The 27,342-nt window shown below is 46.8% G+C and overlaps 2 protein-coding genes across 7 annotated transcripts in view; one reads left to right on the top strand and one right to left on the bottom strand.

Moving 5' to 3' along the window:
• LOC144158232 (uncharacterized) overlaps positions 1 to 8,428 on the bottom strand; it is a 70,026-nt gene extending 61,598 nt beyond the window's left edge. For all 3 annotated transcript variants that reach the window (XM_077688948.1, XM_077688946.1, XM_077688947.1), the window contains exons 1-2: positions 8,139 to 8,428; positions 4,736 to 4,850 (exon numbers count right to left, since the gene is read on the bottom strand). The gene's annotated coding sequence lies outside the window, so the exon portion shown is untranslated. The remainder of the gene's footprint in view (positions 1 to 4,735; positions 4,851 to 8,138) is intronic.
• Positions 8,429 to 8,523: 95 nt separating this feature from the next.
• On the top strand, positions 8,524 to 27,196 carry LOC144158231 (uncharacterized). Of its 4 annotated transcripts, none has more exons than XM_077688942.1 (6): positions 8,524 to 9,135; positions 9,220 to 9,423; positions 10,185 to 10,339; positions 11,509 to 11,571; positions 15,661 to 15,787; positions 23,445 to 26,463. In XM_077688942.1, exons 2-6 carry the CDS (start codon positions 9,359 to 9,361, stop codon positions 24,811 to 24,813), a joined length of 1,779 nt encoding a protein of 592 aa, XP_077545068.1. In that variant the 5' UTR covers positions 8,524 to 9,135; positions 9,220 to 9,358; the 3' UTR covers positions 24,814 to 26,463. The 4 variants fall into 4 exon arrangements, with proteins under 4 accessions (XP_077545068.1, XP_077545067.1, XP_077545066.1 ...); XM_077688943.1 differs by lacking the exon at positions 9,220 to 9,423 and adding an exon at positions 27,072 to 27,196 and having other exon boundaries at positions 8,597 to 9,135; positions 23,445 to 23,617; XM_077688940.1 differs by lacking the exon at positions 9,220 to 9,423 and having other exon boundaries at positions 8,538 to 9,135.
• Positions 27,197 to 27,342: the final 146 nt, after the last annotated feature.

The raw sequence follows: 27,342 nt of genomic DNA, 5'->3' as shown, positions 1-27,342 counted from the left end.
CAGCCCGAAAGGGCTTCGTTTGTGCCGAGACCTACTTGGGACCTCCAGCAGCTACCAGGGGGTAGCCACCGAGAAAACTTCAGGACGCGCGGTGCGTGTGCCACCCAAGGAACGAACACCGGCATCAACAATACGATGACGGCTACCACCAAGATCACCTAGAAGGTGATGGATTTAATGTATTTGAACTAATGGTGTAGGACTTCATTGTACAGACCTTTGAATTTTGATTTGAATTGTATATTGGGGTTTTTAGTTAGGGATTTCAGTGTTTATTGGTTGACTGCAACTGATTTATTACGTGATTTGCTTGAGGGTTTTTCTGGTGCAATAAATGTGTTTTGTCGAACCTGTCAATGGCTTTCCTGCATCCATCTCTCTAAGCTGGTCAAGACAACCCCACGATCGATTCACGTGACAATAAAAACAATTATTACCCCCGCTTTAAGAGTTTTTCTCAAAAAACTGCTTCAGCTTGGCCACTGATGCCCTGTTCCACAACCCTTGCTCACTTCTCATAAATCTGCTGTCCATCATCACTGCTCAATTCTCTCGGCACACTTTTCCCTTCAGACTTCACTTCACCTTCCGTTTTTTTCACACTTGTCTCTGGTTCACTCCTGTCCTCAAATCGTTACCATTTTGTTCACACAGACTTCACCATTTCTTCAACCAACACCTCACCTCTCACACTAATCTACTTTCACAATCGATTTCGTGCATACACCGAAATCAAGCACTTTCACACATCTCAAATTTAAAACCACTCTTTATCCACATTTCGCAACTACCGCATGTATGGCTAGACTTCATGTATTTACACCAACCTACTCATACAATCTACTCGAACACATCAAATATCTAATATTCGACACCACTATGTCTCAATCCGAACTTCGTCACTCACTAATTCATGTCTTTATTATATAGATTTACTCCAACCTTGCCTTTTCACAATAGCACAATATTTATGCTTCACAAAAGCACATTTCACAATAGCACAATACACAACTTATTCGTAACCGTTATGGGTCCTACTTCTGTCCGAGTCAACTTCAGTGTTCCATCAGTTTTGTTGATTTTGGCCTTCATCTTAACATTTTTCTCCTTCAACCACTCAGAACTCTTGGCTACACTGTTGGCTCGGCTTTGATGCTCACCAATATTCATTCGTCTCCCCGACCTACGACACGAGCTGTCTCCAGAACTTGCCTATTGCATGCTTTCTCTGGATTTTGCTCGACTCGCACGCTCTTTGTTTTTGTCTTATTTGCATGACTGCGCTGGCGCTCTCCTATGTAGTTGGTTGTGGGGCTTGGCTGAGGGGCTGTTTACGGAGCCATCCATTCGTCTTACAGGCCTTAGCTCGTCGTCTGTGCGCCATCTTCGTAGCGTGCCCTAACTCTACGAACTTCCCAGCTACCCTATCTCTTTTGGCACACCTTCGCTTACGCGCTCTAACCTTCCTAGGCATCAGTCTCCTTTCCCTCATTCGCTTCGTAGGATTTTGCAAACATGGCTGTTTTTTCTCGCGCCATTGAGTTTCAGCTACCAGCCCGTCTCCTGCATCCCTTTCATTCTGCTCCCGTTCTCGCTTTCCATCGACGTCACAGAGCTCGGACATGGGGCGCTGCCCTGGCAGGTCTGAAATACTGGTACTTGGCTGCACCCTAGGGACCGCATTGACAATCTCAGACTATGAGCTGCCCGCTTCACTGTCCAATCGCTTCACACAGGATTTTTCGAGGATGACAGTACTTTAACTAGCCATAGGCATTCCCAAAAAACTACAACCTTCCTGCCGGCCACCATTCGTACCACTACCCGGAGCGGCAAGAACCTGGGACTGAACTAGTGATTTTTGAGCAACTTTTAAATCAAATGAGTCAACTGCACCAGGGGCATATAACCCGCCTTTGCCTGTCGCATCCTCGGCATGTTCATCTCCTCTCGGAAGGCATGCAATGGTGCAGAACTTGAGATATTTACCACCTCGCACTTGGAATGCGTCTCCCGCATCGGCGGTCTTTTGCGACAACCTTTGTTCTTTTATTTTCTCATCGATCTCCTCGCTGTGCGCCAAGCCCGTTCTTTCAACAGCACGTCCTTCTTCACCGGGTTTATTCTCAAAGCACTCATCTCTATGCGTCTGTTCTGGCACCGTGCCCACGTCCTCGCACCCCGCACACGCCTTTCTCCTCAGCGGGCTGTCCAAAGCAAGTTTTCTTTGTGTTCCTTTTTAATCATAGCCTTGTCGTGACCTGCCACCTGCGTTCTTTCAATATCATGCGACTCATCGTAGTCGGCGGTCCGCGTGCCTTTTGTCTCACATGCGGCGCATTCATCGTTCTTTTTGAGTTCCTTTTCATTGAGGCATCGCTTTAGTTCTGCATGCATTCCTTACAACTTAGCCCGTTTTAATGCAATTTCTCTCTTTTTCTCCTCAGCCCTTCTTTTATCCGCCTCAATGCTTTTCTCCGCCTCACAATTTCTTTCCTCTGACAAAAACGTCCACCTCTGACCTTTCGTTTTCTGTGCGAGAGTCTTTGTCCTACAATTCAGAAAATTGCTTCTTCTTCAAACCTCGCGTTCGAACCAACGTCAACAACCTTCCCACATCCATTCTCGCAGGTGAAAAGACACGTGACTGGGCCTGACACAAATATCCTGGGTGGATAAATCAATGCTGGCAGGCTCGCCAACTGTTTTTATTGTCCCGTAAACCGATGGTGTGGTTGACTTGACCAGCTCAGAGATTGATGCGGGACAGCCATTGACGGGGTTGATAAAACACAGATTTAACTCACCCGAAAAAACCCTCAAGCAAACCGCATAATAAATCAATTGCACTCAACCAGCAAACACTGAAATCTAACTAAAAATCCCAAAATACAATTAAAATCAAAGTTCAAAAGTCTGTACAATAAACTCCTATACCATTAGTTCAAATACACTCAATCCATCACCCTCTGGGTGATCTCTCTACGACCACAACTCCCTATAGTTCATTCCACAAGCTAGGTGCAACACTGTGGAGGCTACATTGTTGTAAATAGTGCGCCCACTGAGGGCGCCTAACTCACCGCGAAGGAAGCGACAAAAGGCTCCGGGGCCTTGCGGTGCCACTTGCCGAGGGAGGAGAAGGGAATGTCCTTTCTGGACCCCCTTCACAGTAAGTTAGGCGCCCTCAGTGGGCGCAGTGTTGACAACAATGTAGCCTCCACAGTGCTGCACCTGGCTTATGGAATGAACTATAGTTGTATCCTATGAATGCGTCCCTATTGGACTGGCCTACCCTGGTCGTCGGTGCTGATGTGTTGCACCCTTGCATGGTCACAATTCGGTGGTAGCCATCATCTTGCTGATGCCGACGTTCGATGCGCTTGGTTGTTCCTTGGACGGTGTGGGCTCCGCGCATCCTGAAGTTTCCTTGATGGCTACCCCCGGGTAGCCGCTGCCACTAGAGGTCCCAGTAGGTCTCGGCACGAACGAAGCCCTTTCAGGCTGTCGAAGCGAAGATCGACGCAGCGCGGACGTTAGCCGCAGGTGCCCGACCGCCGCCTCTGGGGCCACGAAGACACAGGTTTGTGGTGCGCCTAGGATGCCGCAGCCAATGCTAAGTCGGCCCGCCCCTGCCCAGGCTTGGTAGGCATAGTCGGTGGCCTGGCTGCGTCCCCCTCGCTTGTTCCTTGAAGCTCACGTGCTCCTTCCGCCTCCTGGTTTTTTAAGTGCGAATGCACTTTATAAGCGACCCCAAACCATCCACCGCCGGCGGCGTCGGCGGCGTCGGCGTCCGCAGTGCTCCTCTATATTTAAAAAAGAAACAGCATCCGGCGCCAGGTTTCGATCCGAGGACTTTGCGGCCGCAGCGCGACGCTCTACCGACCAAGCCACGGACCCGACGCTGATATCAGTGTTAGTGACGCGCCTTATATCTTTAGCGCATTCAAACTACGTCGTCAGCGGCGTGCGTTGGCGACTCAGCGGCGTTATAGCGGCTTGATAACTGCGTGGTGTACACGTGATACTACAAACCCGATGGAAGAGATGGAAGAGAAGGCGGCGAGGCGGTGGGCTGCGGGGGCCGAGCGCAAGCGGGCCGACAACCGTGCATTCGCACTTTCACATTCTCCCCCTCGGGGAAATGCGGGGGAATTTTTGCTTCCCCCTGCTCCTTGTGCGCCCGGCTTTTAGCCCCTCTGGGCTTGATTGCGGCACACTCTCATCGGCTCCTTGCCTTTCCGTGTCCATATATGGTCGCCACTGTTCTCCTGCGCAGCATTCTGATTGGCTCACCAGCCCGCTGCCATATTTGACCACGATGCCTTGGGGTTTCGGTGTGGCATTCGTTCATTGGTGCGCTCCTGGCGCACACTTCAAATGGCCGTTTCTTTTTTCTTTTCTCTTCTTTTTTGGGGGATTTTGATGTCTCCCCTTTCCAGGGATACCCTTGACACATGACAAAATGAATGGAATGGCACTGTTGTCTTGCTTGGTCACTGCTCCTGCGTTAACCTTCAAATTGTTCCGAACTACGTCCCTCCGCTCTACTACAGACACGAGCGAAGCGAACTGCGGCCAAATAGTGGCAGGCAGGGCGGCGACAGATACCCGTTCAGTTGATGAAGCCAGCCGAGCTGATAGAAGCAGTGCACACCGGACGACAGGAACAAAGGTTCGGAACCGACTGCACGGCAGGAGACGCGGCAAGCACTACAAGCGAGGGAAGACAGACCTGTTCAGGCGCGGATGTGGCAGCCCAGGGAGATGTTTCCACAGACGCTCACGGAATGCCCGGCCGTGTTGACAACTACACCTTGCGGGTTGGGGCCGCAACAGGTGACGAAGACCTACGAGCGAAATTCACAAGCATGAGCAACTTTTCTGAGCTCCACCTTCCCACACAGATGATGCTCACACACACACAATCGCCAGCTTTAAAAAACTGGCCACTACTACGGGATGCACAGCAGAACTATGCAATACAGCAGCACAAACATTTCACCTCAACAAAACACGGTGGCTGTGTCTAACGCACGCCCTTGTCTAGTAAACCCTCCCATGGCTGAGTTGATGGTTGATTTCACACGTGTTGGAATGTCGATTGAGACCAGCTGCGCTCTAGGCGTATGTTTGTGTGGCTTCTGTGTGGCAGTATTGAACGTGGTGTAAGAAAAAAGTTAACTCGTCCAGCCACTCTGTAAGGAGAGAGTTTCTTACTGAGTACTCACCAAGAAACAGCACGGTTGAAATTAGAGCCCCAAAGTGGAAAGGTACTGTAATTCAAAGTATTTGCAGGTGCGCGTGCGTGCGTCTGCAAGTACTTTGATATACGCCACAGACTACACGAATGACGGGAAGCATACAGACGCACGCACGTGCAACGGAAACCCGTGTGGGGCACAGGTGACCGCAAGTCTGACCCAGCAGAAGAGAGCCCTGAGCTAATCTTTGTCAAGGCTTCGCTTTCTCTTTATCACAGCACCCAGTATCTGTGTGTTTATCACAGCTGGCGCGTACAAAATGGGAACGAGCCCACTTGTCACAAGCCCGCTCGTCACCAGAGAACTTATCATAGGCTACCTTGTTACAACGGCCTTTTCGTACAATGCCATATCGAGATAAGAACTCTAGGTCAAGGTGCCTTTTCGTACCAGAGATTCTGTCTCATCCCAACCGTGTGAACAAAAGCCTCGAAGCGCTGACCAGAAATTGGCGTTGAAAGTGGTTCCGAGGCTGGTTTCAAGAATGTTATACTCGTTACAGCTGTTTAGGATGGCGTGGGGAGGTCTGCGTCACCTGCATGCGTGTATAATGCCCTGAAGCACTGCTTTTTTTTTCTTCCGGTAAGGGGGGGGGGGGGGAGGGTAGAGAAGTCAGCGTGACCTGGACTGCTTTGAAGGCCTGATCATACAGGGGCGTTGAGGTCGGGTACTTAGCTGGTCTAGACAATGACAAGTTGCAGCTGTAGTTGGGCAGGGTGGTAGAGAGGTCTTTGTGACCCCATTATGGTGTGACCTGCACATACGTTTGAACCCTTTAAACGCAGCGCAAGTGCTCTTCAGGGGAGGGGGGGGGGGGAGAGGCGAACAGCGGGAAGCTGCGCACACCGCACTTATTTCGAAAACAGCCTTGAGCAATGTAAGTTTGGGCACAGAAAATATGTTGGTCTTTGTTGTTTGGATTCCCTTTTTGTCGCTTGGCTTCATTGCTCTGCGACATTGTAAACAAAGCACTGACTTTAAAGAGCCAGCAAGAATTGTCTACGGTCAAATCACGTGACCCCTAATAAAGAAGCATCAGGGTGTAAAAGCGCGTCATGTCATATATGTTTGATTCCAATTATAGTATTAACATAATTAAGGAAGTGTGACAGTATATTAACCTAATTTCTTCCACAAAAAATTCGAGCACACTCACCCTGGGCCATAGCCAATTTTTTTGGGTGGGGGGGGGGGTGTTATTGGAGGGGAGAAGATTTGCTGGAATAAGCACTAAGTGTGGCTTCCGTCATCCCTGCACTCGCCTACACCGTTCTTTTAAAAGGCGGCGAATAGCAGGCAGTAACATCTCTTTGACGTTCCAAAACATGCACTTCATCGAGTTTTTTATGTGACGAATATTCCGGCAACAAGAGAATTCCCCGTACAAAATGACCAATGACGAGTTGGCCAATGACGAGTGGGCCTTGATTAATACGAAACACATGCGTCCGGGCAAGCCCAACTCCAGGTTGTAAGCGTAGATCCCAGTCCTGCAGGCAATTCCGTGTGTTCTTCGTACGATTGTGTCTTATGTACGCAATTCTGTGTTCTTGCCTACATAGTAGTACTTCACCAAGCATGGGCATCCGACGCGTACCTTACAGAAATAACCACGTGCGAAATCAGTGCTAGGCTCTCTGGTCCGAATCGCTTTAGGGGGTAACCGATGATCCCAGCACGTACGCACGTTCACAACTCCTAGGAAAGCCTTCATTCCTAACAGGTGTAAACGTGCACGCGTACAGAGGTCAAAACTCTTAACAAGAACGTGCGGACGCATGGCCTTTGGTACGTGCAGCACAGCCTGCTGATAGCCACCGGCGTGACCAGCGAGTTTAGGGGACGGTGCTGCAGCAGCTAGGCATGCGAAAGCTATTACCGATGCTTCCTTGTTTGGGGAGAGAGGTTCGGCCTGGTGAGGGGCCGAAAACCCCTCACCAGGCTTTATGTGCCTGCGCATGTGTGCTAAACCTTCCCCGCACCAATAATAAACGTCCTGAGGCAATTTCGCAGTCAACGCTAATGCTTCCTCCTTTCCTGCACAACCTACGTTAGAAAGGCTGTAGCCGACCCACGTTCCACTTTTTTTAATATCGGAACCATACGAAAGGCGAAAACAAGACTGCACTGCTTATCAGCGTACGATAACGTTTAATATAGGCTTTAGCGGCGGTCGTGGTGGGAGACTTTCGGCGTCGAACCGTGCCCGCCAAAACACGAAAGCATCGGCAATAGCTTTCACATGCCAAGCCGCCGCAGCGCCGTCACCTCAGCTCGCTGATCACGCCGGTGGCTATCAGCAGGCCCCGCTGCACGCATCGAAGGCCACGCGTTCGCGCGTTGTTGTTAACAGTTTTGACCTCCGTACATGCTGTGACCATCGGTTACTTGTATTTCGAGGCCCACTTTTTCATCACGAAATAGGGAGGAACCCCCTAAAAGGATTCGGACTAGACAGCCTAGCGCTGGTTTCGCACGTGGTGATTTTTTTATGCTGAGCGTCATATAAATCGGAACTAAAGGCCCGTTCACACTTGCGACGAAGCGACGCGACAAAGCGACGAAGGCGAACGCGATCGCCACCCTTGCTGTTCACACTTGCACGCGACATCGAGCGACGGGCGACGACTATTTTTTGCTTTTCTTGTTATTGTCTCGCGCTCGGAGTGAGACTTCACGGGAGCTTCGCCGGTAGATCTGTCTGACCACAGTGTAACATGCGCCTCATTTCAGCGGACTGACAAATCTCTACCAGACATGAGTGGCAGTGGTCTTCTGTTCTGTGGCCCCGAAGGCCGCGCCCCGTTGGAAAGCAGACCAACCCCAAGTCAGAGGGAGCGGCAAATACGACGAGAGAATCAAGAGAGAAGAAACCTTTTCTGTAGCAGCTGTAGGGCCAAGAGAGATGTTCCAGCAGGACCTTGGGTTATCCCGGGCGTTTTGGCAGGCACGCACAACACTGATCACGCGCGGTGAGGCCGCGAATGGCTACAAAGCCCTACGTGAGCTGCCCCTAAGAACTGCGCTTTCACAGGCAGTCACGTACGCCTGATGGTCAGCAATAAAATACTGCACACCGAATTATGCACGCCAGAAGGACTCAATACTGCTGCGCAAAATACGCACTCAACAGTGGCAGTACCGATCCGATAGTTAGGCGGTTAGGCCCAGCCCACGCTCTAGTTTGCTAGTCTAGTGAACCCCCCCGTTGTTGATTTGACGTACATTGCGCGCCCTTCGGGACTCGGGGCGCTGCAAGCGGATGTTTGCGCTCATAGACGGTGTTTTACCGGAGCCGTAATAGCGACGTCTAGCCGTTTTGTACCACACAGTTTTTCACTAGGAAACTGTATTGTTGCAAGTAGAGGCAATAGAGCCGCTAAATAATGTGCTCTAGTTACGGGTACTAGCAAGTGCATGTGTGCCGTCACCACAGACTTGACACGAATGACGGAAAGCGTGCTGACGTGCGTTCAACACAAAACCGCGTTCGCTTGAATTCTAGCCACCTTAGCGATGTCAGCGCGCACAAGCTTCGCTCCATGCAGCGCCCCTTTTACCGCAAGGCGCTCCACGGCCCCGACAGCCCCGAAAGAAAATGTCGAGAGGGGCGTCGTACTAGACTGTCTTCCCGCTGTCAGAGAGTTTTCCCAGTCGTTGCGTGTTGCGTCGTCGCCGTACTGGGCGTCGCGTTGTTGTGTGCAGTGTTCTGGTGCTGTTGCTCAGGCGTGCATAAAAGTCGTCTGCGCGAGAAGGCGCAGTTGAGTGAAGCCCCGCTTGCTGGTGCCTCACCGCGCGCGGACAGAGCGCTGTGCATGCCTGCGACAACGCCCTGGGATCTCGTGGAGCCGCTGCGGCTGCTTGTGAAAAGGTATGCGTGCCTTCGATCGTGTCCGAGTGGGCTGGCCTTCTTCGGCTGCAGTTGTTTCTGCAGTCGCGGTTGATATCTGTGCAGCCACCCCGGGCGCAAGCGCTGTTCGCGGCCGCTTCTGAGAGCCGACGGCCCCGATTGCGCTCGAGCACTGTTCCGCGGACTGCCGATGTTGGGGGGTCATTGAACCTCCTGCGGGCATTCGAAGCCAACGTTCGAAGCTATGGCGTCATTCGGCGCTCGTGAATGTGTCAGCAGATACCGCCGCAAAAGCTGCGCAAGAGTAAAGTAAGCGCCGTGCCTGCATGCCAATGAACGCATGCGAAATTTAGAGTGACTCGCCTAGTCTTCACCAAGCGGAGGTGTTGGGTGAAGCGGCACGGATGGAAACTGGCAGATTCTTCGCAGTTGTTCAACCCAGACCTCCGTTCGAGTCTGCCTCCGAAATCTAGAGGCTGCTGCTTTCAGTAGGTTATAGTGTGTTCTATGTGCACTTGCGTAGGTAAGCGGTAGTAGCGCAGAGGCAAGTAGAACGAACCTTGGTGGGTGCTGTGCTGAGGCTGGACCAGTGTGACAGGCGCGTAGGCGAAGTTCTTTAGAAACTAAGGATGTACCATCTGGACCTTCAACAAACCCTTCAGCGGAAAGTTCATCAGTAGTTCTGACTACGCTTTCGCCTTTTCATTCATAGAAAGTTCTAAGCATTCCCCGTAAGTTCTTCTTTCGCAACTATACAGCTGCCACCTTTAACTCTGGTGGGCGATCGATCAAGGGCTTGCATAACTTTTGTTGGACTATCAGGATTTTATGGTGTGCCTGCAAGCGACTTGAAACTTCAGAACATGTGTGGGGTACACAGAACTATGCGGCGTGATAGGTGTTGCAATACTGTCTAGCGCGAAAGGGGCTGAGCATACATGGATAGGCCAAAAGTAGTTTTGCCTTGCAGCGAAGGTATCTCTGGTAGGGTTAACCGCATGCTTCTGAGCAAAGTTGTTGCTGGCACCCTTGACATTGCGTGTGTGAATCTTTCTTTTTTTGGTTCACAGAACACGCTGTCCGATGCTGAAAGCTCGCATCCCACATGCTGTGACATCGTTAATGCCCAATACCTGTGTTCCTGCAATGTCTGCGGATGGAGCCTGCTGCCAGAATGTGTCCTGCAGCCAACAGACTCAGGCGACCATTGCCACCAGTCCCATAGGTACAGGCGGCCACAATATAAAACGGGCCGAGCGAGCGGTATGCGAGAACTATCGGTGCGACACTTTCCAGGCCGACGCCTGCTGTCGGGATAGCTCACAACGCATACGGGTCCTTTGCAAGGCAATGCATATCAATTTTCTGGATTTCAGCCACTGCGCATCGTTTGTATACGATGTAGTTCCCTACTGCGCATTTCACGGCAGGATGAGCAGGCGGCAGAATTCCTGGTAGTGTTCGGTATGTGGTGACGCCATCGCGTGGCCTTGTTCAGCTCCGAGATACATTCGGCAGACACTCTTTCAATGAGTAAGCATTATTTGCGGAGTGCCTCACACAACCAATCGAGCAACGCCCTGCATCTGTGCATGAATGCATAATGGGTAAAGTTATCACATTTAATCATTATATTAGTGTAGATGAAGATAATTGGCCGAGTCAAACTTCTAACACCTCAAATAACATAAAAATATAAAATAAAGATATGACGAAGGGACTAACAAAATGTCTCTCTTACACAATGCCACCACATGATAAAGACAATAAAAGATCCAAAAAACAAACAGAAGCCTGAATAAAAAATAGAAATCAACCAACCGTTTAACGCCATGCCTTATTGGCAAATTTTACATGTTTAATGGTTATAATATTGTAAATATTCCTAATTTGCCAAAAAAAACACTTTTAAACAAAATACCCAGAGAAATAATGCTTGATATAGCTGCCTGTTCATCACATATTCGCCGGCACCTGTTCACTTGCGCATGAAGTTTTATCGGGGACTTGTTCCTATGGCAATCTACTATAGATAAAAAAATGACAATAACCGAGCTGCCGGTGTACGCATTATCTTTAAGCTGAACATGTATCAGTACATGGCTGCAGCACATGCTGCATGCTGCCGGCCGCTACAAGGAATCTTGCCACTCGCTTGGTGTGGAGGTCTAGGCGCCACCCGATTTTGAGAGAAACGAGGCACTGCCACCAAAACTGAGAAAACTGACGTGTACTGCCGGACTATCAAAGGTCTCGCACGCACATTGAGATCTCGACAGCTGGCGCTGGACCGGAAAGTGTTCGGCCGTTAGTTCTCCTGTTTTATTGTGTGGCTGGCTACCTTTCTTATTCCATCTAGCTGCTAGTTCCCGTGTATTATCAATTTTTTTGCAGGTACACAGTGTGTCTTGACAGTCCTCATCAGCAGAAGCTCGCAAACTGAAGGGGAATTTCCAGGTTAGCATTCAGTATTTTTTTTTCTGTAGGAGAATTTTTGTTCATATTAGTGAAGAGCCACATGGGTTATGAATGATGTGTTTTCTCTTTGTACTTTGTGCAAGACGGTTAATTCCACCAAGTGTCGCACTTCTAGCATGTTGGATGGGCTTACTGGATTTGTAAGCTCATCCCTGGCATTGTGGATAAGCTGGTGTGCTGCTGTGTGCAAAGTTGCTGACTCAGTGCGAATGCAAAGCTGCATTTTGAATAGCCTAACATTTACCATGCACGTTGGTTAAAGCTCAGACTAATGGATTTTTGGATTCATATGGATATGGCTGCGGCGAACAGTCAAATGACGGCAAGCAGCGGCTGGTTCTGGATAAATGTTCACTGTCTTGTTAGGGCATCCTCCGGGCTGTGGGCGGGAGGCATCGACAGAGAAGCATAAAAACGGAGTTTCTTGTAAGGGAGCTGTAGTGACCGGTCCCGCAAACAGTGCGAGCAGTCAGGACACAACAGCTGCTCTACCTTTTATTGGCGCTGTCGTTGCGGCATCTCGTGGATGTACATGGAAGTTCCTTCGCGTATTGCCCCCAGGTGGTGCCAGTTACCACACTTTCCCCCTTAACACAACAGTTTAACAGAAGTTTAGGTTCAAGGAGAACCCCCACGCACAGGAACAGTTAAAGTCACGGAGAATACCGAAGCACAGGACGGCGTTCCCTGGTGCTCCGACAAAGCCGTGGTGTAGGAGGAGTCGAGGTGCACTCTCTGGCCTCCAGTGGGAAGGACTCCCCGGAGGGACGAACTTCTTCAGCCAAACTTGGCACCGCGTTGGAATAGACACTGTCTTTGGTGTACCCTGGCCTTGACGACAACGGTACTTGTAGCTCGGTGCCTTCAGTGGAGTTGCCAGAGCCACAAAGGCTGTGCCGGCCTGGTATCGGCTGGGGTTGCCTTACATGATCCAGGTGGCGGGACCATTGTCGCCCATCATCCAACTGCAGCTCCGTCTTGGAATTGTGTTGCCTGGTGAGTGACCGGCATCCAGCTCGGACCTGGACGAAAATTCCTGGCGAATACCCTATCTCCTGGTTGTGCTTGCGCCCTCGGCTTGGCTCGATCATAATCCCTCTTCTGAGCGAGTTGTTTCTGGGGGACTGTTGTTCTTAGATCCGGCCGCAGCAGATCCAACGCAGTCCTGAGCTTCCGTCTCATTAGGAGTTCGGATGGGCAACACCGAGTGACTTCATGGGGAGTAGACCGATAGGTAACAGTATTGGGGCAATTTGTGCGTGTAGGTCCCCTGTGCCAACTTTCTGTAGCTTCACTTTTATTATCTGAACAGCTCTGCAGTGAGACTCGGCCCGCTCTTTATGCACAGCGGTGGTGGACATCATTAGACAGTTCCCCCTAAATTCGATCCGTGATGTGATGGAGATTTCATCTTGAACTGAATTCGAGCCCAATCTTCTAGGTACAAAAACACATTATAAAATGTTTCTTGATCGTCTCATTTGTTGGAATTCTGGATGGGCTCTAGTGGCACTAGCCACTTTTCCTGGTCTTCACCAGGGGATCCCAGGAATGATGATGTCTCCCAGAGCTTCTGCAGAACAATGGGGCAAGTGGCTTTGTGGACCATGTTGCAGGCCGTAACGTCTGATTTTGTCACTTTCCTTGGCATTAGTCCAAATTCTAGTTGACCTTGCTGTCAGTGGCTGGCACAAGTTGAGCTTGCTTGGCAACTTGCAGACGTTTTAGTATGAATGTACCCTGCACCTGCACCAGAGGTCACGCAGTGGAGGAAGTGAGGTTCTTGTAGAAATGGATGTTTATTGGGCCGAACTTGTACTCTGCTACAAACCTTATGAAAGCACAAGTGCTGTAGAAGCAGTCAACAAAGTGGCATGCCAAGACTAGTGTCAGCGATTCGAATGCTGCAGTGTTTGCTTGCACACATTTATTCAGAATGGCATCAGTTCTAGTAAGATTGATTTTTGTTGAGAATTTTTAAATTTTTCGTAAGGGTGCCATAGACCATCAGACACTGACTTCTGATGACTTCAGACATCGGGCAAAAACTAGCAACGGTACCTTGCAGACAACTATCACTGCCTGGTGTATTTATTGGCAACTCATTTTTTAGTTTGTTTCGTTTGTTGACATTTTGAGAGCAGAGGCCGCTTCATGAGGAAAATTTGAACCCAAGGTATCTCCGAGTCGGGCAGAGGTAATGTCCACTTGGCGGCGCGCTCCGCAAAGGCTGTCTATCGTCGCTGGAACTTTAGCATCTGCTGCTGCTGATTTTTTTGAGCGCAGTATAAGTGATGACTCCAGGAACTATGTGGGATTGTCAGATTTTAGTTCCTAGGAAACAGATATTTTAATACAACGAAGGGTGACAAGGGCACACCCCCTCTTCACCCCTGGATCCTGCACAACACCAGCCAAAAAGAGTGGAGACGAGAATTACATGCAAGCTCTTCTCTGAAAAACAAAGGCACAAATCAGAACAAACATCTTCTGCTTTACTTGCAATGTTTACCTTTGCGTTCTGCGGGCGCATGACTGTTTTCCTGTGTGGTGCAGCTGTCGAGGCTGCTAGATTAACGGGCCTTCAAAAATCTAGAATATGGTGTACAGGATTGATGTGTATATTTGATGATAGCTAAGGAACATAGGAACAACTTGTATATTTCAAATTTCCTCAAATAATTTTCTGGCTTAGTACAGTAGCCTATTTATATTGAGTTTATACTTTTTTGGCATTTTTCTGTGTTTATTTTCAACTAAACTGAATCATTGTACCTGTACAACTAAACTCTCAATAATTGTACCCCTCTCAAAACAACTGCTATGCATTTAAAAGGGCACAGTATAAGCTACAATCTTATGTATAACAGTTCTAACGTGTCCAGTTGCTCAAGAGAAAAAAATTTTTTATGCAAGCACACAAAATTGTTCTTTTTGCACCCTAACAAAAGATATCAGAACAGTCTAATAAAGTGACTGCAAGGAAACACTGTTTCGGTATTAAATAGGATTGCTGCATGGGCTAAGTGGCATACAAAAGAAGGACATGCGCTGTCCACTTCAAACCCAGATACAATAGCGGGCACTGTCAGGTGCTGTGAACATAAATAATCGAAATAGAACGCGTGGTTCACGGCAGTGTGACGTAACATCTTTAGTTATGTTACAAGCTCCTCTTGTTACTCGCGCTTCACATCAAAGGTACATTCTATGGTATGTGTGCACTCTTTTTCCCAAAATGGATGGTGGAAAGCATTTGCAGTAATTTTTGCTGTGGCCTTTGGCTGCACGGTGGCACGCCTTAAAAGATGTGACATCACATTTGCTGATGTAAGGGGGTTATTCAAATATCAACTGCCGTTAAGTTGAAGAGACACCTCTGACAGCAGTTTTTATGGCATTTAGGGTACGCCAGTTGCACTTAAATTATGGAGATTATGGTCATTGGCCTAAGATGAGAGCCGAAAGTACTCAAGTTCAATACCCAATATTCCCCAAATACCCAACTTTTGAGGACATGTGTGCTAGACTGATTGCTTTGTGAGTGTAGTGTCGATTGATTTTAAGTATATTCGGTGGTAATACTGCTGGCCTCACCTACAGAAGAACACCAAAACTGCTAAAAGAGAGTTCTAATGGTCTTTTTGCAAACCTGTAAATTTTTTGTAAGGCCTTGTGAAACATGCTTCATAATAGTGGTTAGCCACCTGTATTTGTACCATTAAAATGTGCCAAAAGTAATCAAAGGTAGCATAACCCTGATTTAGGGATGCCTTCAATGCCACACTATTAGTTGACACAAAGTTTCTAGTATTCGAATATTTCTTATTTCTAGCCTTTTATGAAAACATCAAATGTATCTTGGAGACATCCATGCTTTTGGCAGTTTACACAATATGTCTGTATGCAAAGCCCTGCAGGTTTTAATAATGCCCCAGGCTGCACCAATTCTGATGTCTCAGCAGGAGGCAAACACATTTCATGTTTGGGTGCATTCTTGTGTAGATTTTGTCTTGGGATTTGCATGGCAGTCCTTGCATTTGTATGCTCTTATCTCTCATTTCCTAGTTCTTGAAGAGGACGATGCCCAAGCTGGTGCCGCAGTGGAGAAACACCGTGCTTCACGAGCTGGTGCAGACCTTGCTGGGAAGCCTCATTGCATTTGCTCCTGCCGTCCACACCCTGGCAACAAAAGGTGGGCTCGTGGTAGGGCTCACAGTGTTCTTGCTTGCAAAATGTAAACATTGGAGAAAGCCCCTAGATAAAAAAAAAGCAGTTGATTTTTCTCAGCTTCCATAAAGAGGTCTTGTCCAACAAAACTATTCAAAAAGGCTCCTGTGCAAATAACGGTTAAAGAGCGCCACTAGTCTGTGGATTACGTGAGGGGGTAATGCACCAACCAAAGGATAATGCGAGTGGAAGCGTCTTGAAGCTGCAACGAAGAAATATCCACCTACTTATAATATCAGCATCCACCTTATAATATCAGCATCCACCTACTTATAATATAATATCACCTACTTTATTTCAGCAACCTATTGGGGTACCTAGCAGCCATTTCTTTGATGGAGGTAAAAAAAAAGGTAATAGTTATGTGGCGAGATTGCACCACTCATTAAAGGTTCCTGGGGTTCTATTAGCCTGTAGGCATCCCACATTGTCTGCATGTAGCCCTAGCATGTTATAGTAGCCCCCAAAATAAAATGTGAAGGAGGTTCGCTACTGTGTGCCCTCATTATCAGGGTGCAAAAAAGAATACAGAGACACTGTTGGCCCAATGGGATGCGAGGTACGGACGCCATAGACTTGTTTCTTTTTTTCTTGCCACACACTGTGGGTGTATTTTAGGTAAATTTGTTCGTACTACAAAAGCAAACTGCCATATTTTGCTGGTGATTCTAAGCTTAGAGCTTATTACCAAGCATACTAGAGAAGTGACTGATGCCGCAACTGCATACCACCGTGGGAATTGCAAGAAGGGTAGAAATTCACATTACCTTGTTAGTTTCCTTCGCTTGTAGTATCTTATGGAGCATAAAATATTTAAAAGGCAGCCAAAATGACTGTTTGTTTACACGTATTTATGGAGGAAATGAAAACAGGCTGTAGCAATGAGAAAAGGACAGGGGAATTTTCTTTTGCACTGTTTAGCAAGAGGTGTAGGTAAGCATTTATCATCTGCGATTCTTGTGGCCTTTGTCAGCTGTTGCAAAAACCTTTTAACTTGTAGAGTAAACAAGGAAGGCACACTTTAATCATTTGACTGTTGTTTTAAAGAAAAAAATAATCGTCAGTCATAAAAGATACATATATACCACAAATCATGGATCGTAGTGATGCTGGTGTTGTTGCACTCGGCCATGGTGAGGCTAGCATCATGGCTACGCAGTGCATCAGGAGGTAGACCCTTGGTGGCTACCCTTGTGGCAGTAGTGGTCGCAAGAAGCAACCACTGGATTTAGGACCATTGCTATAGCAGCAGAATGCACCTTGTGGATCTGGCAGCATCACCCTGCGGGGTGTTAAAGCATTGGTTTACGGGGCATCAGTGCTAAATGCAGGCACATGATTGTCACCAATGAGACCACCGACTCACGGTTTGATGGTGCGAGTGAGGCCAGAACCTACATAACGTCTGGCCACACCTACTCTGGCTTAAACTTCACAGTTGATGGCTGCTCTACATCCGCCTGGCATGCTTTGCCGGGATCTTCTTGGAAGCATCCTTCTCTGGTGCTGCTTCCTTCTTGTGCTTCTCGCCATGTGCACCTCCTTTTGCTTTGCCCTGCATGGGGTCATCACCGTATTCACTCCTGCTTCCACTTTTATTTGGGGCGTTCCACAGTTGGACCATTTCTTGGAGGCCAATCTTAATTCTGCTTCTTATTGGTTGTTCTTTCCTCCCACACACATCATGTCCACAATGCCCTGTGTGGAGTGCTCCTTTAATGGTGACAAGGGGCTTTCTCTGTGAGGGTTTTTGCCCCCAAAATCTCCATCACATTTGCTGCCAGTGCACCTGCATACTCTGTCCAATGCACAGTGGTCTTCCACTGTGGCACACATTTTGTTTCCAGCCCACTGACCATTTCCAAAACTAACAAATTATCTCCTCTCAAGCCACTCTACTGACACAATATACTTGCAATACACCACCTGTGTCCTAGCACTCTTTGGGCACCATCCTAACCCTGTACCCACCATAGCAGCTAGCTCATTTAAGCTCTGCATATCCACAAAAGTTCTCCCTTGTTTGGCAAAATTTGCTAAAGGAGTTACTAAGGTTATCTTCTGAAATAGCTTCCAATTCTGTAATGCATAATTTCAGTTCCAATTCTAGTGCCCATTTCAATTCAGTCATCCCTGTGTTTCCAACCGCCTTCTTGGCATTGCTCTCCACCTCCCCCATCCCCTGTGCTGCTATCGAGCTTGCGGTCCGCTTGATCCCTTTGTCGGATTTTGTTACACTCCAGCTGCACGAGGCCTGCGTCAAGGATTTCTTTAGACTCGAGTGCCTGTGGAGTTTGCCAGCCTGTTTTCTTGGTGCCACTGTACCTATGATTACTCGGCGGCAAGGTGCTTCAGTAAGAGGCCCATCAGACCCTATGCTTTGCAAAGCTCTTCCTACGTAGGTCACATAGCCCCACGTATTTGCGGACATCACTCGATAAACTAGAAACTTTTTAAGTATTGGCAATTGTCTTCCCTACTCCAAGGTGTCCATCCTTGATGCTGTTGTGTCCAAGGCTTCACATCGAATCGGAAGTCCTGATAAATGAAAGCACAACTAAACAGGACAGGACAAGCCAACACACGGTGCTGTGTGTTGTCTTTTATGCTTCTCCTGTTTAGTAGCACTTTTGAATCATCGGGATCATGCAAATCACCACCTGTAGTCAGCTTAATCTCAGAAGCGTTTGGTAACTACTATATGTTGGACTTTCAACCTCAGCTCAACGCACATAAGCTTCTCAAGACCCCTCCACCATATACTTGCCAAGCATAGGATTTTGCTTTCACCCGAACTTTTTGTATGACCATTTGAAGCACTCTTTTCATTGCTAATCCACTAATTTTTTAGTGGCAATGTCAACGCCCACAATACTCATGGCTGCAGTGCTGCTGTCCGTCGCCGTGTGTATTTAGCTCTTCTTTGCACTGCCAGTATTGTTCGTAGTGCCTCCTCTTTTTCAGTTTTGGGCTGCCTATCATGCTGTTCTATTCAGTCTTTCGACTTCCTCTGCGGCATCCATTTGAAATCTGCATCTTTTGCATTCCTTGTATCACATGTTCCGAATATAATACCATAGAATGGATCCTCATACTTGTAATTTCCCAGAGTAGTATGGGGTGAACGAGTCGTTTCTGTGTGGTTTATCGTGATAACACTTATTACCATACATATCTTCATCCCTAGCCAACTCCCCTAGTGAGTACCATATTATAGCTAGTACCTTTCAGCACTGACACCATTCTTTGTTTTTGTAATAACCTGTTTTTGTAATAACTGTTGTTTGTAATAACTTATGCAGCAGGAGAGTTCTAGCTTTAGGACGTCAATGTGGACAATTTCAGACTATATCTCCACCAAGTTTCATGTTGTTTGGGCAAGAATTTAAGCATCTGCAGAAGAAATAAACTTTCAATTACGTTTTTGTGAGTTTGGTGTTAGTTTTCTGAGTTTGTGCACACTATATTTCTCACTTAGAGTTGTCATAACACAATGAAATTTATCACGCATGTTCAATATAACATGTAGAGTGTACAAGCCTTGTTCGTTGTGCAATTTGTGTTTTTAGGTATTTCTGACGGTCATAAAACAAAAACAGGCACACTACTAGTCATTTTTATTTTCCTGGTGAGGAAAACGAATATAAAGCTTCTTTAGGTAGATTTGCACACTCTGCAGTTCATAAGTAACCACGTAGGCTATTTTAAAACCTTCAGTAAATATTGTTACTACAGTGTGCACAAAAAATCATTTTTCTGCTCATCATGCTGCGTAAAATTTCATCCAGAGCAGCTTTTTGAAATCTGATTGCATATATGACAAGAGCTATGAAAATTTCAGCCTCCTAACCCCATTATTAAATAAAAAGCTGTTTTGAGTAACATGTCCCTTAAGTGGAGATGAAGCTAGTTTACACGTATTTACTGGGATTCCAAAAAAATTTTTCCAATTTTAATTTCATTCCTCATTCAATGCACGACATTTGTAGGTTACGAATATTTTTGTTGAGTTCATTCTGGTCAATAACACGAGTGATTTGACAAAACAATACATATTCTGCAAACAATCAAATTTCAACAGTAGGGTTAAAAGAGTTACTACAGTCAACGCTTGTTACAGCGGATCCCGCAACAACGGACCTTCGGTTACAACAGACCATTTCTGTTGGTTTGTCTGGTCCCTATGCATTTTAAATGGAGTCCACTCCGCTCATAACGGACCTGGCTAGAGCAGACTGTCGGCTACAACAGACTAAATTTTAGGCAAAAGTTGTTTCAACTGAATATTTAAGCGGACTTCCACGGGGCCGGTACCCGATATGCTTTTTCTTTATTTAGTTTGGCAAGAAACTGTTATGTCTGGCTACATTGCTGGCAGCTGGGTCGTTGGCGCATCCAAGTCAAGCCAGTGCCAGTGGCTTTTTTTTTGTGCGACCAGCGGCAGGGTAGCTGATTTCACTGTCGGATAAATTAAGCGTAATTAACGCTGTCGAACATGGGGAAAAACGGGCCGACATCGCCAGAACTACAGGTCTGTCTAAGCAGATGGTCCACTCTACCGTCAATAACAAGGCCGCTGCCGATAAACACGACTCTGGTGAGATTGAAAACAGCGCTATCGAATACGCAAAGTGGTGCACCCGGAGGCGAGTCTGCCCTCATCAGTTTTTTTTTTATGTAATAAAAAACTCGGGTTCAGTGGAGTTTGGTCTTTATTATTCCCACACATGCATCGTTCCCGTTCCGTTCAGTGAAAAAGAGAAGAAATGCCCCAGCCCACTGTTCGGTTCCCATGGCTATTGGGTTCCCATCCATTGTGTGCAATCTGCCGGTAACTGTGTGCAAGGTCTTACTTTCGATTTCACAGCTGTCCGTCATCAGATGATTTCATAACAGCTGTTTTAATAACCAGACTAAAATCGTTAAAAATCTGGAAGCTGCCTTGGGGTGACGTCAGGTAGCGAAACGATTTGTTTGACGAACGGTTTCGGGAAAACCTGCCTCGTCGTGAAGAGATTTAAAAAAGCCTAGCTAATTCTGATGGCCACGGCTGATGTTTTATAGCCGGTTAATAATTGCGCCTAGTCATACTCTTGCTTTATTTGCTCAGCTTATCATGCATCTTTACACGCATGACCGCATGCGCTAGGCCTTTTGCAAGTGCCGGCGCTAAGCTTTGGAAACGGTGTTTACGCAATTCTTTGCCTTTGCACGAACACTGTGCAGAGGTGCTGCAGGCGTGTAGAAAGAACAAAGTGTACGTGGTATTTACAGTTGAACCCCGCAATAACGAAACCGCCGGGGAAAGCCAGAATATTCGCTTTTGCGGGAATTTCGTTGCCGCGAGAATGAAGCATAAACTCCCGGAAAATTGGCGACAAACCAAAAATTTATTCCCTAGAGTAGGTTATATTACTTCGTGAGCCTTACCTTGCAGCCAACGTCGCAGTGCAGCTCTCACTGTACAAGTGGTTCATTGCTAGTCGCCATGCGTGCCTATGAACAACGAGATCGTGTCAAACGCACCCAAAACATTCCGTGGGTTCACCTTCTCTGCACATTTTTCGCCCTGGCCCTCAGCATCGAGTATGTCCGATCATGCAAGTGAAGCCGAGCTTCTTCTGTTTACGAATTTGCCAGAAACAGTGGCACCTCGTTGCACCAATACTGTTTAGAAAACTAAGTGAGCACAACTTTGTTGACGTCCAGAAGGGCCACAGCCATCACTGTTTTGTTTTGCGCATGTGCGTCATTGAGAACTGGTGGGATCCTTGCTTTTCAAAATGGCTGAACGAGCTGCAGGCGTTTCCAAACTCGTCGGTGCCATCCTACTTTTATACTCCCTTCCTCCACATGGGCCACTGACTTGGGCGATGATGGCTGCCTTATCTCGTAGCGATAAAAACCTCCACTTTTGGGCTGGCGAAGGCATCTTACTGAGAGCAAACATGCCGATCGCCGCACACAAACAACAAACGCTCGCGCGCTGTTCAACGGTAGTGGGCTAGCGTAGCCCAAGCCTAAGCCACGACTTGAGTCACCATGTGTCGCCCCTTGGTGGTGCCACTGCGAGGCTGCCTGCATGGCCGCCGGCTACGCGGTCTTTTGTAAACAAATATGGCGGCGGCCATTCAGGCATGCTGTGGCAGAAGTTTACGCACCGAGTAAAAAAAAATGCATTTGTGCACTTTCTGGACACAGTTAACCTCCAGTGGGTAGGTAAAATGCCGACCAAAGTTTCACCGAATTTCGGTAACATGGGATCAGTTTCCAAAAACGTTTCGTTGCCGCGATATAAAATACATGGGCATCAATGGACGTTCGCCAGGGATGCGAAAATATTTCGTTGCCGCGGGAATTTCCTACCAGCGTCATTTCGTTATCGTGGGGTTCGACTGTATATGCAATATCGGTCAGAGTACCCACTTTAAGGCTCATAGCACCCCACCCCCCTCGGATACTACACACTTCGGCTACAGCGGACGTTTTTTTCCGGATAAGACGGTCTGTTGTAACGGGCGTAGACTGTATATCCCCAACAGGTAACCAAAAGCAATGGGAATATTTTAATATGCAGTAGTTGTCGAATGATCTTCTGATATCTAAAAATATACCAATTATTTGGTCATGGCTATTAGGACATGCAGCAAAACAATGAAGTATTGTCACCAGTTTGGTTCGGCATTGAATGACCTTTTCTAAAAGATGTTTGACAATTTGTCAATTGTATTTTTCTCTAGCAGTTCAAGAATCTGCTTAGAAATAGAGTATTTTGTAGAAATCCTTTGACAAATGTAGTTTTTTAAGGCGGTTTCCTGCTCTGTGATGCCATCAGACTGTGTATTTTTATCTTTTGAGGTTGCACTTAAGATGAATGATTTACAAGTTATCTGGGGGTCTCTTGTGCATTTCTTGTGCTTGCTAGTTATGAAGTTGTGAAGGCAGCAGTGGCACATGTCTTTAAAATAATCCCATAGGTAGTAAATGTCATCATCATCAAACGTAGCCAGGCATATTTCTAGATGCTTAGCCAGAGGTTTGTCGTCAGCTTGTGGAGTAGTCTTTGAAACACGACGTCATAGACTTACATTGGAGGCTTAACTTGAGCAGGCGTGCAGCGACACGTACTAACCAGTGATCGGAAATCCCTGGCTCATTGCAACAGAATGTTGGTCAGTCACAGGCAATAAACAAAAGATCTAAGACAGAACTATATGAGCCTTACACACGACTTGGTTCATTCACATTTCATGTTAAGGTGTGTGTAAGTGAAATATCAATGGTAAATTTGGTAATTTTTTAATTAGCCAATCGGCATTTATTGTCAATCCTTAGAAAGCCTAAATTCCCTAAAAAATTTGCTGTTCAGAACTTTCAACATGTGCTCTGAAAGTCTAGTTAAATATTCAGATGGGGATAATCAGGAGACTTGTAAAATGCATAAAGATAAAGAGGGGCCCCAACAAGCGACCTTAAATTTAAGCATTTCATTGAAGCTCGGCAATATCAGGTAACAATGCAGCCTGTATTTTACCCTGTAGCTTGTATCTACCATTATTCTTGCAAAGCTTTTTGTAATCTTCTGTCTCATTTTGCCCACTTTGGGGTTTTTTCACTGATAGTATGAAAATCCAGTTTCGAGAGGAGCTGTATTCCTGCCCGTCCTGCCAACAAAGCAACCACCAGGCCCCTCATGGCAGAGTGGGCACCACTACATCGCCCTACATCTGCACAGTTTGCCAGAAAGCCTACCGTGAAAAACGCAGTCTGGACATACACATGAGAATGCACAATGGTGAGAGACCCTATGTGTGTAGCATTTGTCAGAAGAGCTTCACTAAAAAATGCAACCTGGTTTATCATGAAAGATTGCACTCTGGCAAGAATTGTCATGTCTGTAACATTTGTCATAAGAGCTTTGCTCAAAGACGACACCTGGTTGCTCACAAAAGATTGCACTCTGGTGAGAGACCCTACGTGTGTCGCATCTGTCAGAAAAGCTTTACTCAAAAAGGTAACCTGGTTGCTCATGAAAGACTGCACTCTGGTGAAAAGCCCTATGTGTGCAGCATCTGTAAAAAGGGTTTCACTATAAGTAGCCAACTGATTTCTCATGAAAGGTTGCACTCTGGTGAGAGGCCCTACAACTGTAGCTTCTGCCCACAGACCTTTTCTCAGAAAAGCTCCCTAGACTATCATGAACGATTGCACTCTGGCGAGAAGCCTCATCAGTGTAGCATCTGTCAAAAGAGCTTTATTAGACACATCCAGCTGGTTAACCATGAAAGATTGCATTCTGGGGGGAGTCCCCACAATTGTAGCACCTGTCACAAGAGTTTCACTACAAAAAGCAACTTGGTTATTCATGAAAAATCTCACTCTGGTGAGAGGCCCCATGTGTGTGACACCTGTCAGAAAAGCTTTATTCACAAACGTAGCCTGATTAATCATGAAAAGTTGCACTCTGGCGAGAAACCCCATGTGTGTAGCATTTGTGAAAAGAGCTTTGCTCGAAAGAGCCACCTTGATTCTCACGAAAAAGTTCACTCTGGTGAAAGAGCCTACGTATGTAGTATTTGCCAAAAGAGCTTTAGTCATAGATGTAACCTAGTTACTCATGAAAGATTGCACTCTGGCTTGAAGCCTCATGTGTGTGGCATCTGCCAGAAGAGCTTTACTCAGAAAGGCACCCTGGTTGCACATGAGCGAATGCACTCGGGCGAGAAAGACTACACGTGTAGCATCTGTCAGAAAAGCTTCACTCAAAGATCTAGCCTAGTTACTCATGAAAGATTGCACTCTGGGGAAAAACCCTACGAGTGTGCCATCTGCCAGAAAAGCTTTATTAGAAAATGTGACCTGGTTGATCATGAAGCATTGCACTCTGGCAAGAGACCCTACGAGTGTAGCGCCTGCCAGAAAAGCTTTGCTCACAAACGGTCATTTGTCAAGCACGAGAGTATGCATTCCTGCAAAAAGCTCAGTTCATAAGGTGTAAAAAAGTTATCTGGAAGGACATTATGGAAAGTCATGATTGTGCAGTCATAAAAATTATTGCAGAAAATTTTCTGATGGCACACATATTGCTCAGTGACTAACAGATTGCACTGTGGTAATGCCAGTGGGCTGTGTACATTGGAAAACCTCGGCCTTGCGTGAGGTGTAACAATGACAGCGGACATTGTTCAGTATCTTTGAAAGACTTTGACAACTGAAAAGATCTGTCATGAGTGATTAGGCCCGCAATAACCACTATATCAATTTGAAAAGATATGCTATCAAAAATTACATAAGCAAGTGCTCACAAACTTGTAAAATGTCCTCTATGTGCAGGCCCTGTAAATAAAACATTGTTATGCAGAAAGCATGTATACAGGTGAACAGGTTCCTGCAGCAGCTATCAGGAAAGGATGATAACAAGGAACCTAATTTGGCACGTGAAATTGTGCATGGTACTGGAGTGGTTTTACATGTAAAACAAAAAAGTATCCCCAAAAATATTGTGGTCCTACAGGCTTATGGGTGATGGTTTGTTCTATGTGAGATCTGTGATGTGCACTTCGGAAAGATCATACCTAGGCACTGTGAAAATTTAGATTTTTAGCTTTCAAAGCACATGAATATTTGACCTGAAAAATTTTGATGTGAACAATTTCAGTAAAATGAGCGATTCAATGTGGGGTTTAACATGCCAATGCTACACAGTGGATGCGGTGCGCTGTTGTGGAGGGCTCCAAATTAATTTTGACCACCTAAAGACCTGTAACGTGCACCGAAATTCAAAGAGATGGGCGTCTTCAATTTTCTCCTCCATCAGAAATGCAGCAACCGTGGTCGGGAAGCACACCCGCTTCCTACGGTTCAGGGGCACAATGCATAAAATGAGTGACCAGCACAAGCACACTGCATTAACTGAAGTGGCCACTATTTTTATCATACGCCTTAACAGCTAAAGAGCTTTAACCCACCACGGTGGTTCAGCAGCTAAGGCATGCTGCTGAGCCCAAGGGCATGGGTTAGATTCTCTGCTGCTTTTATAATGGACGCGGAGAGAAAAAACATTCGTGTGGCAAGATTTTGGCACACATTACAGGGACACTAAAGGGTGGAAGCAAGTTGGCCTGTATCGATGGATTACTGTACTGAGGGTCTAAATGGAGCATTCTCACAACTAGCAGTTGTTTAATATTGCCGCAAACCATGCATTGGGTTTTTGTTTGTTTTGTTTTTACTGCTCGGCCGCGCCCGGCTTTGTTATCTGTTTCCCAAGCGAAGCGCGTGTTCCAATGTTTATTTTTATGCTGCACAAGTTATCGCCTTTTGATAAGGAGTGCGTTTCGCCCTAACATCACTAGACTAGAATAATCATCTTTGATCTACAATGTTCTCAATGTGAATCGATAGTTCGAGAAACACTCGCGCTGAGAAAGACTCGCACTTGCAGAGCATACGCCGCGGTATTGATTCGCCGGCACTCGCCTACGCATGTCACTTTGTTGACTGCTGCTTCGCCGCCTGTGTATCTTGGCAGTTGTTACGGGAGCCCGTGTTCGCTCCAATAAATTTGTTTTTGCTTCAAGACAACTGTGTCATCTTTGTGTTCATGACAATATTAAAGTAAAAAATGTGAAAACGCAATGACACCCTGTACACTTTTGGGTCCATGGTTTATGATTTCACAGAAGTGGTGAATGGCGAGAGCTCACTGGAGAAGCATCTAGAGATGTTTTTCTGGAATAGACAGTTTCTGAGTGGTTGAGCGCGTGAAATAAATGTAAATAAAAGCTTTCCATGAGTTCATTGTATCTAAAAACTGACTACGGCTTTTAAACACTGCGAGGCAAACTTCCCTCACTATTCTATTGGTTATCATGCTTTCAGTTTCGTTTTTGAAAATCATTGGTGCGCAACTGGCAAAGTCAATAACCTGCGACGGGAGGCGGTGGAGCTTGTGCAAGCAATATACCCGGGAGAGAGCAGCTACAGTCCCTTGATTAGAATCGGCAAAAGGGACAAGATACACTGCAGGTGGCTAAGCGAGCTGCCTGAACTTCCAATCTCCTGTTCTCCATGTGCAAAAGGCGAAGGAGATGTAACATTTTATTCAAAATGTTGCTATTAGTAAAGGGTGCTTGTTTTGAACATAATCGCCCGTGAAATGAACTTGCGGCGAGTGGTTAGCTGACCGATCCACCCTTTCACCTCAAGCTGCCATTGACAAACTGTAAAGTGTGTGTCTCTCAATGCAGGCGGCGACGGCTACTAGGCTTGGTTGCCGTGAAGATTTATTTCACACTAGGTTTGCAGTCCGCGAGAGAAGATAATACGAGTTGGCTGCGACCGCCAGAAGAGGTGATATAAAGGCGCCAGACTGAACGGTGCCAGCCGGGAGGCCACCACGCTCTGCTGAAACTTGAAATGGCGCTTGTTGCTTCAGAAGCAGCTTCGCCCGAACCCTCCATGCTCCGAGCCAGCTCGATGGGGTCTGGGACGCCAGGGTATGCGGGAACACCGGCTGCT

This window comes from Haemaphysalis longicornis, unplaced genomic scaffold, assembly GCF_048455015.1.
Source record: "Haemaphysalis longicornis isolate Haplotype H1 unplaced genomic scaffold, Haemaphysalis longicornis Haplotype H1 scaffold_10, whole genome shotgun sequence".
Lineage (NCBI taxonomy): Eukaryota > Metazoa > Arthropoda > Arachnida > Ixodida > Ixodidae > Haemaphysalis > Haemaphysalis longicornis.
Note: the sequence above shows the minus strand (reverse complement) of the source record. Positions and strands in the feature narration are given on the sequence as shown.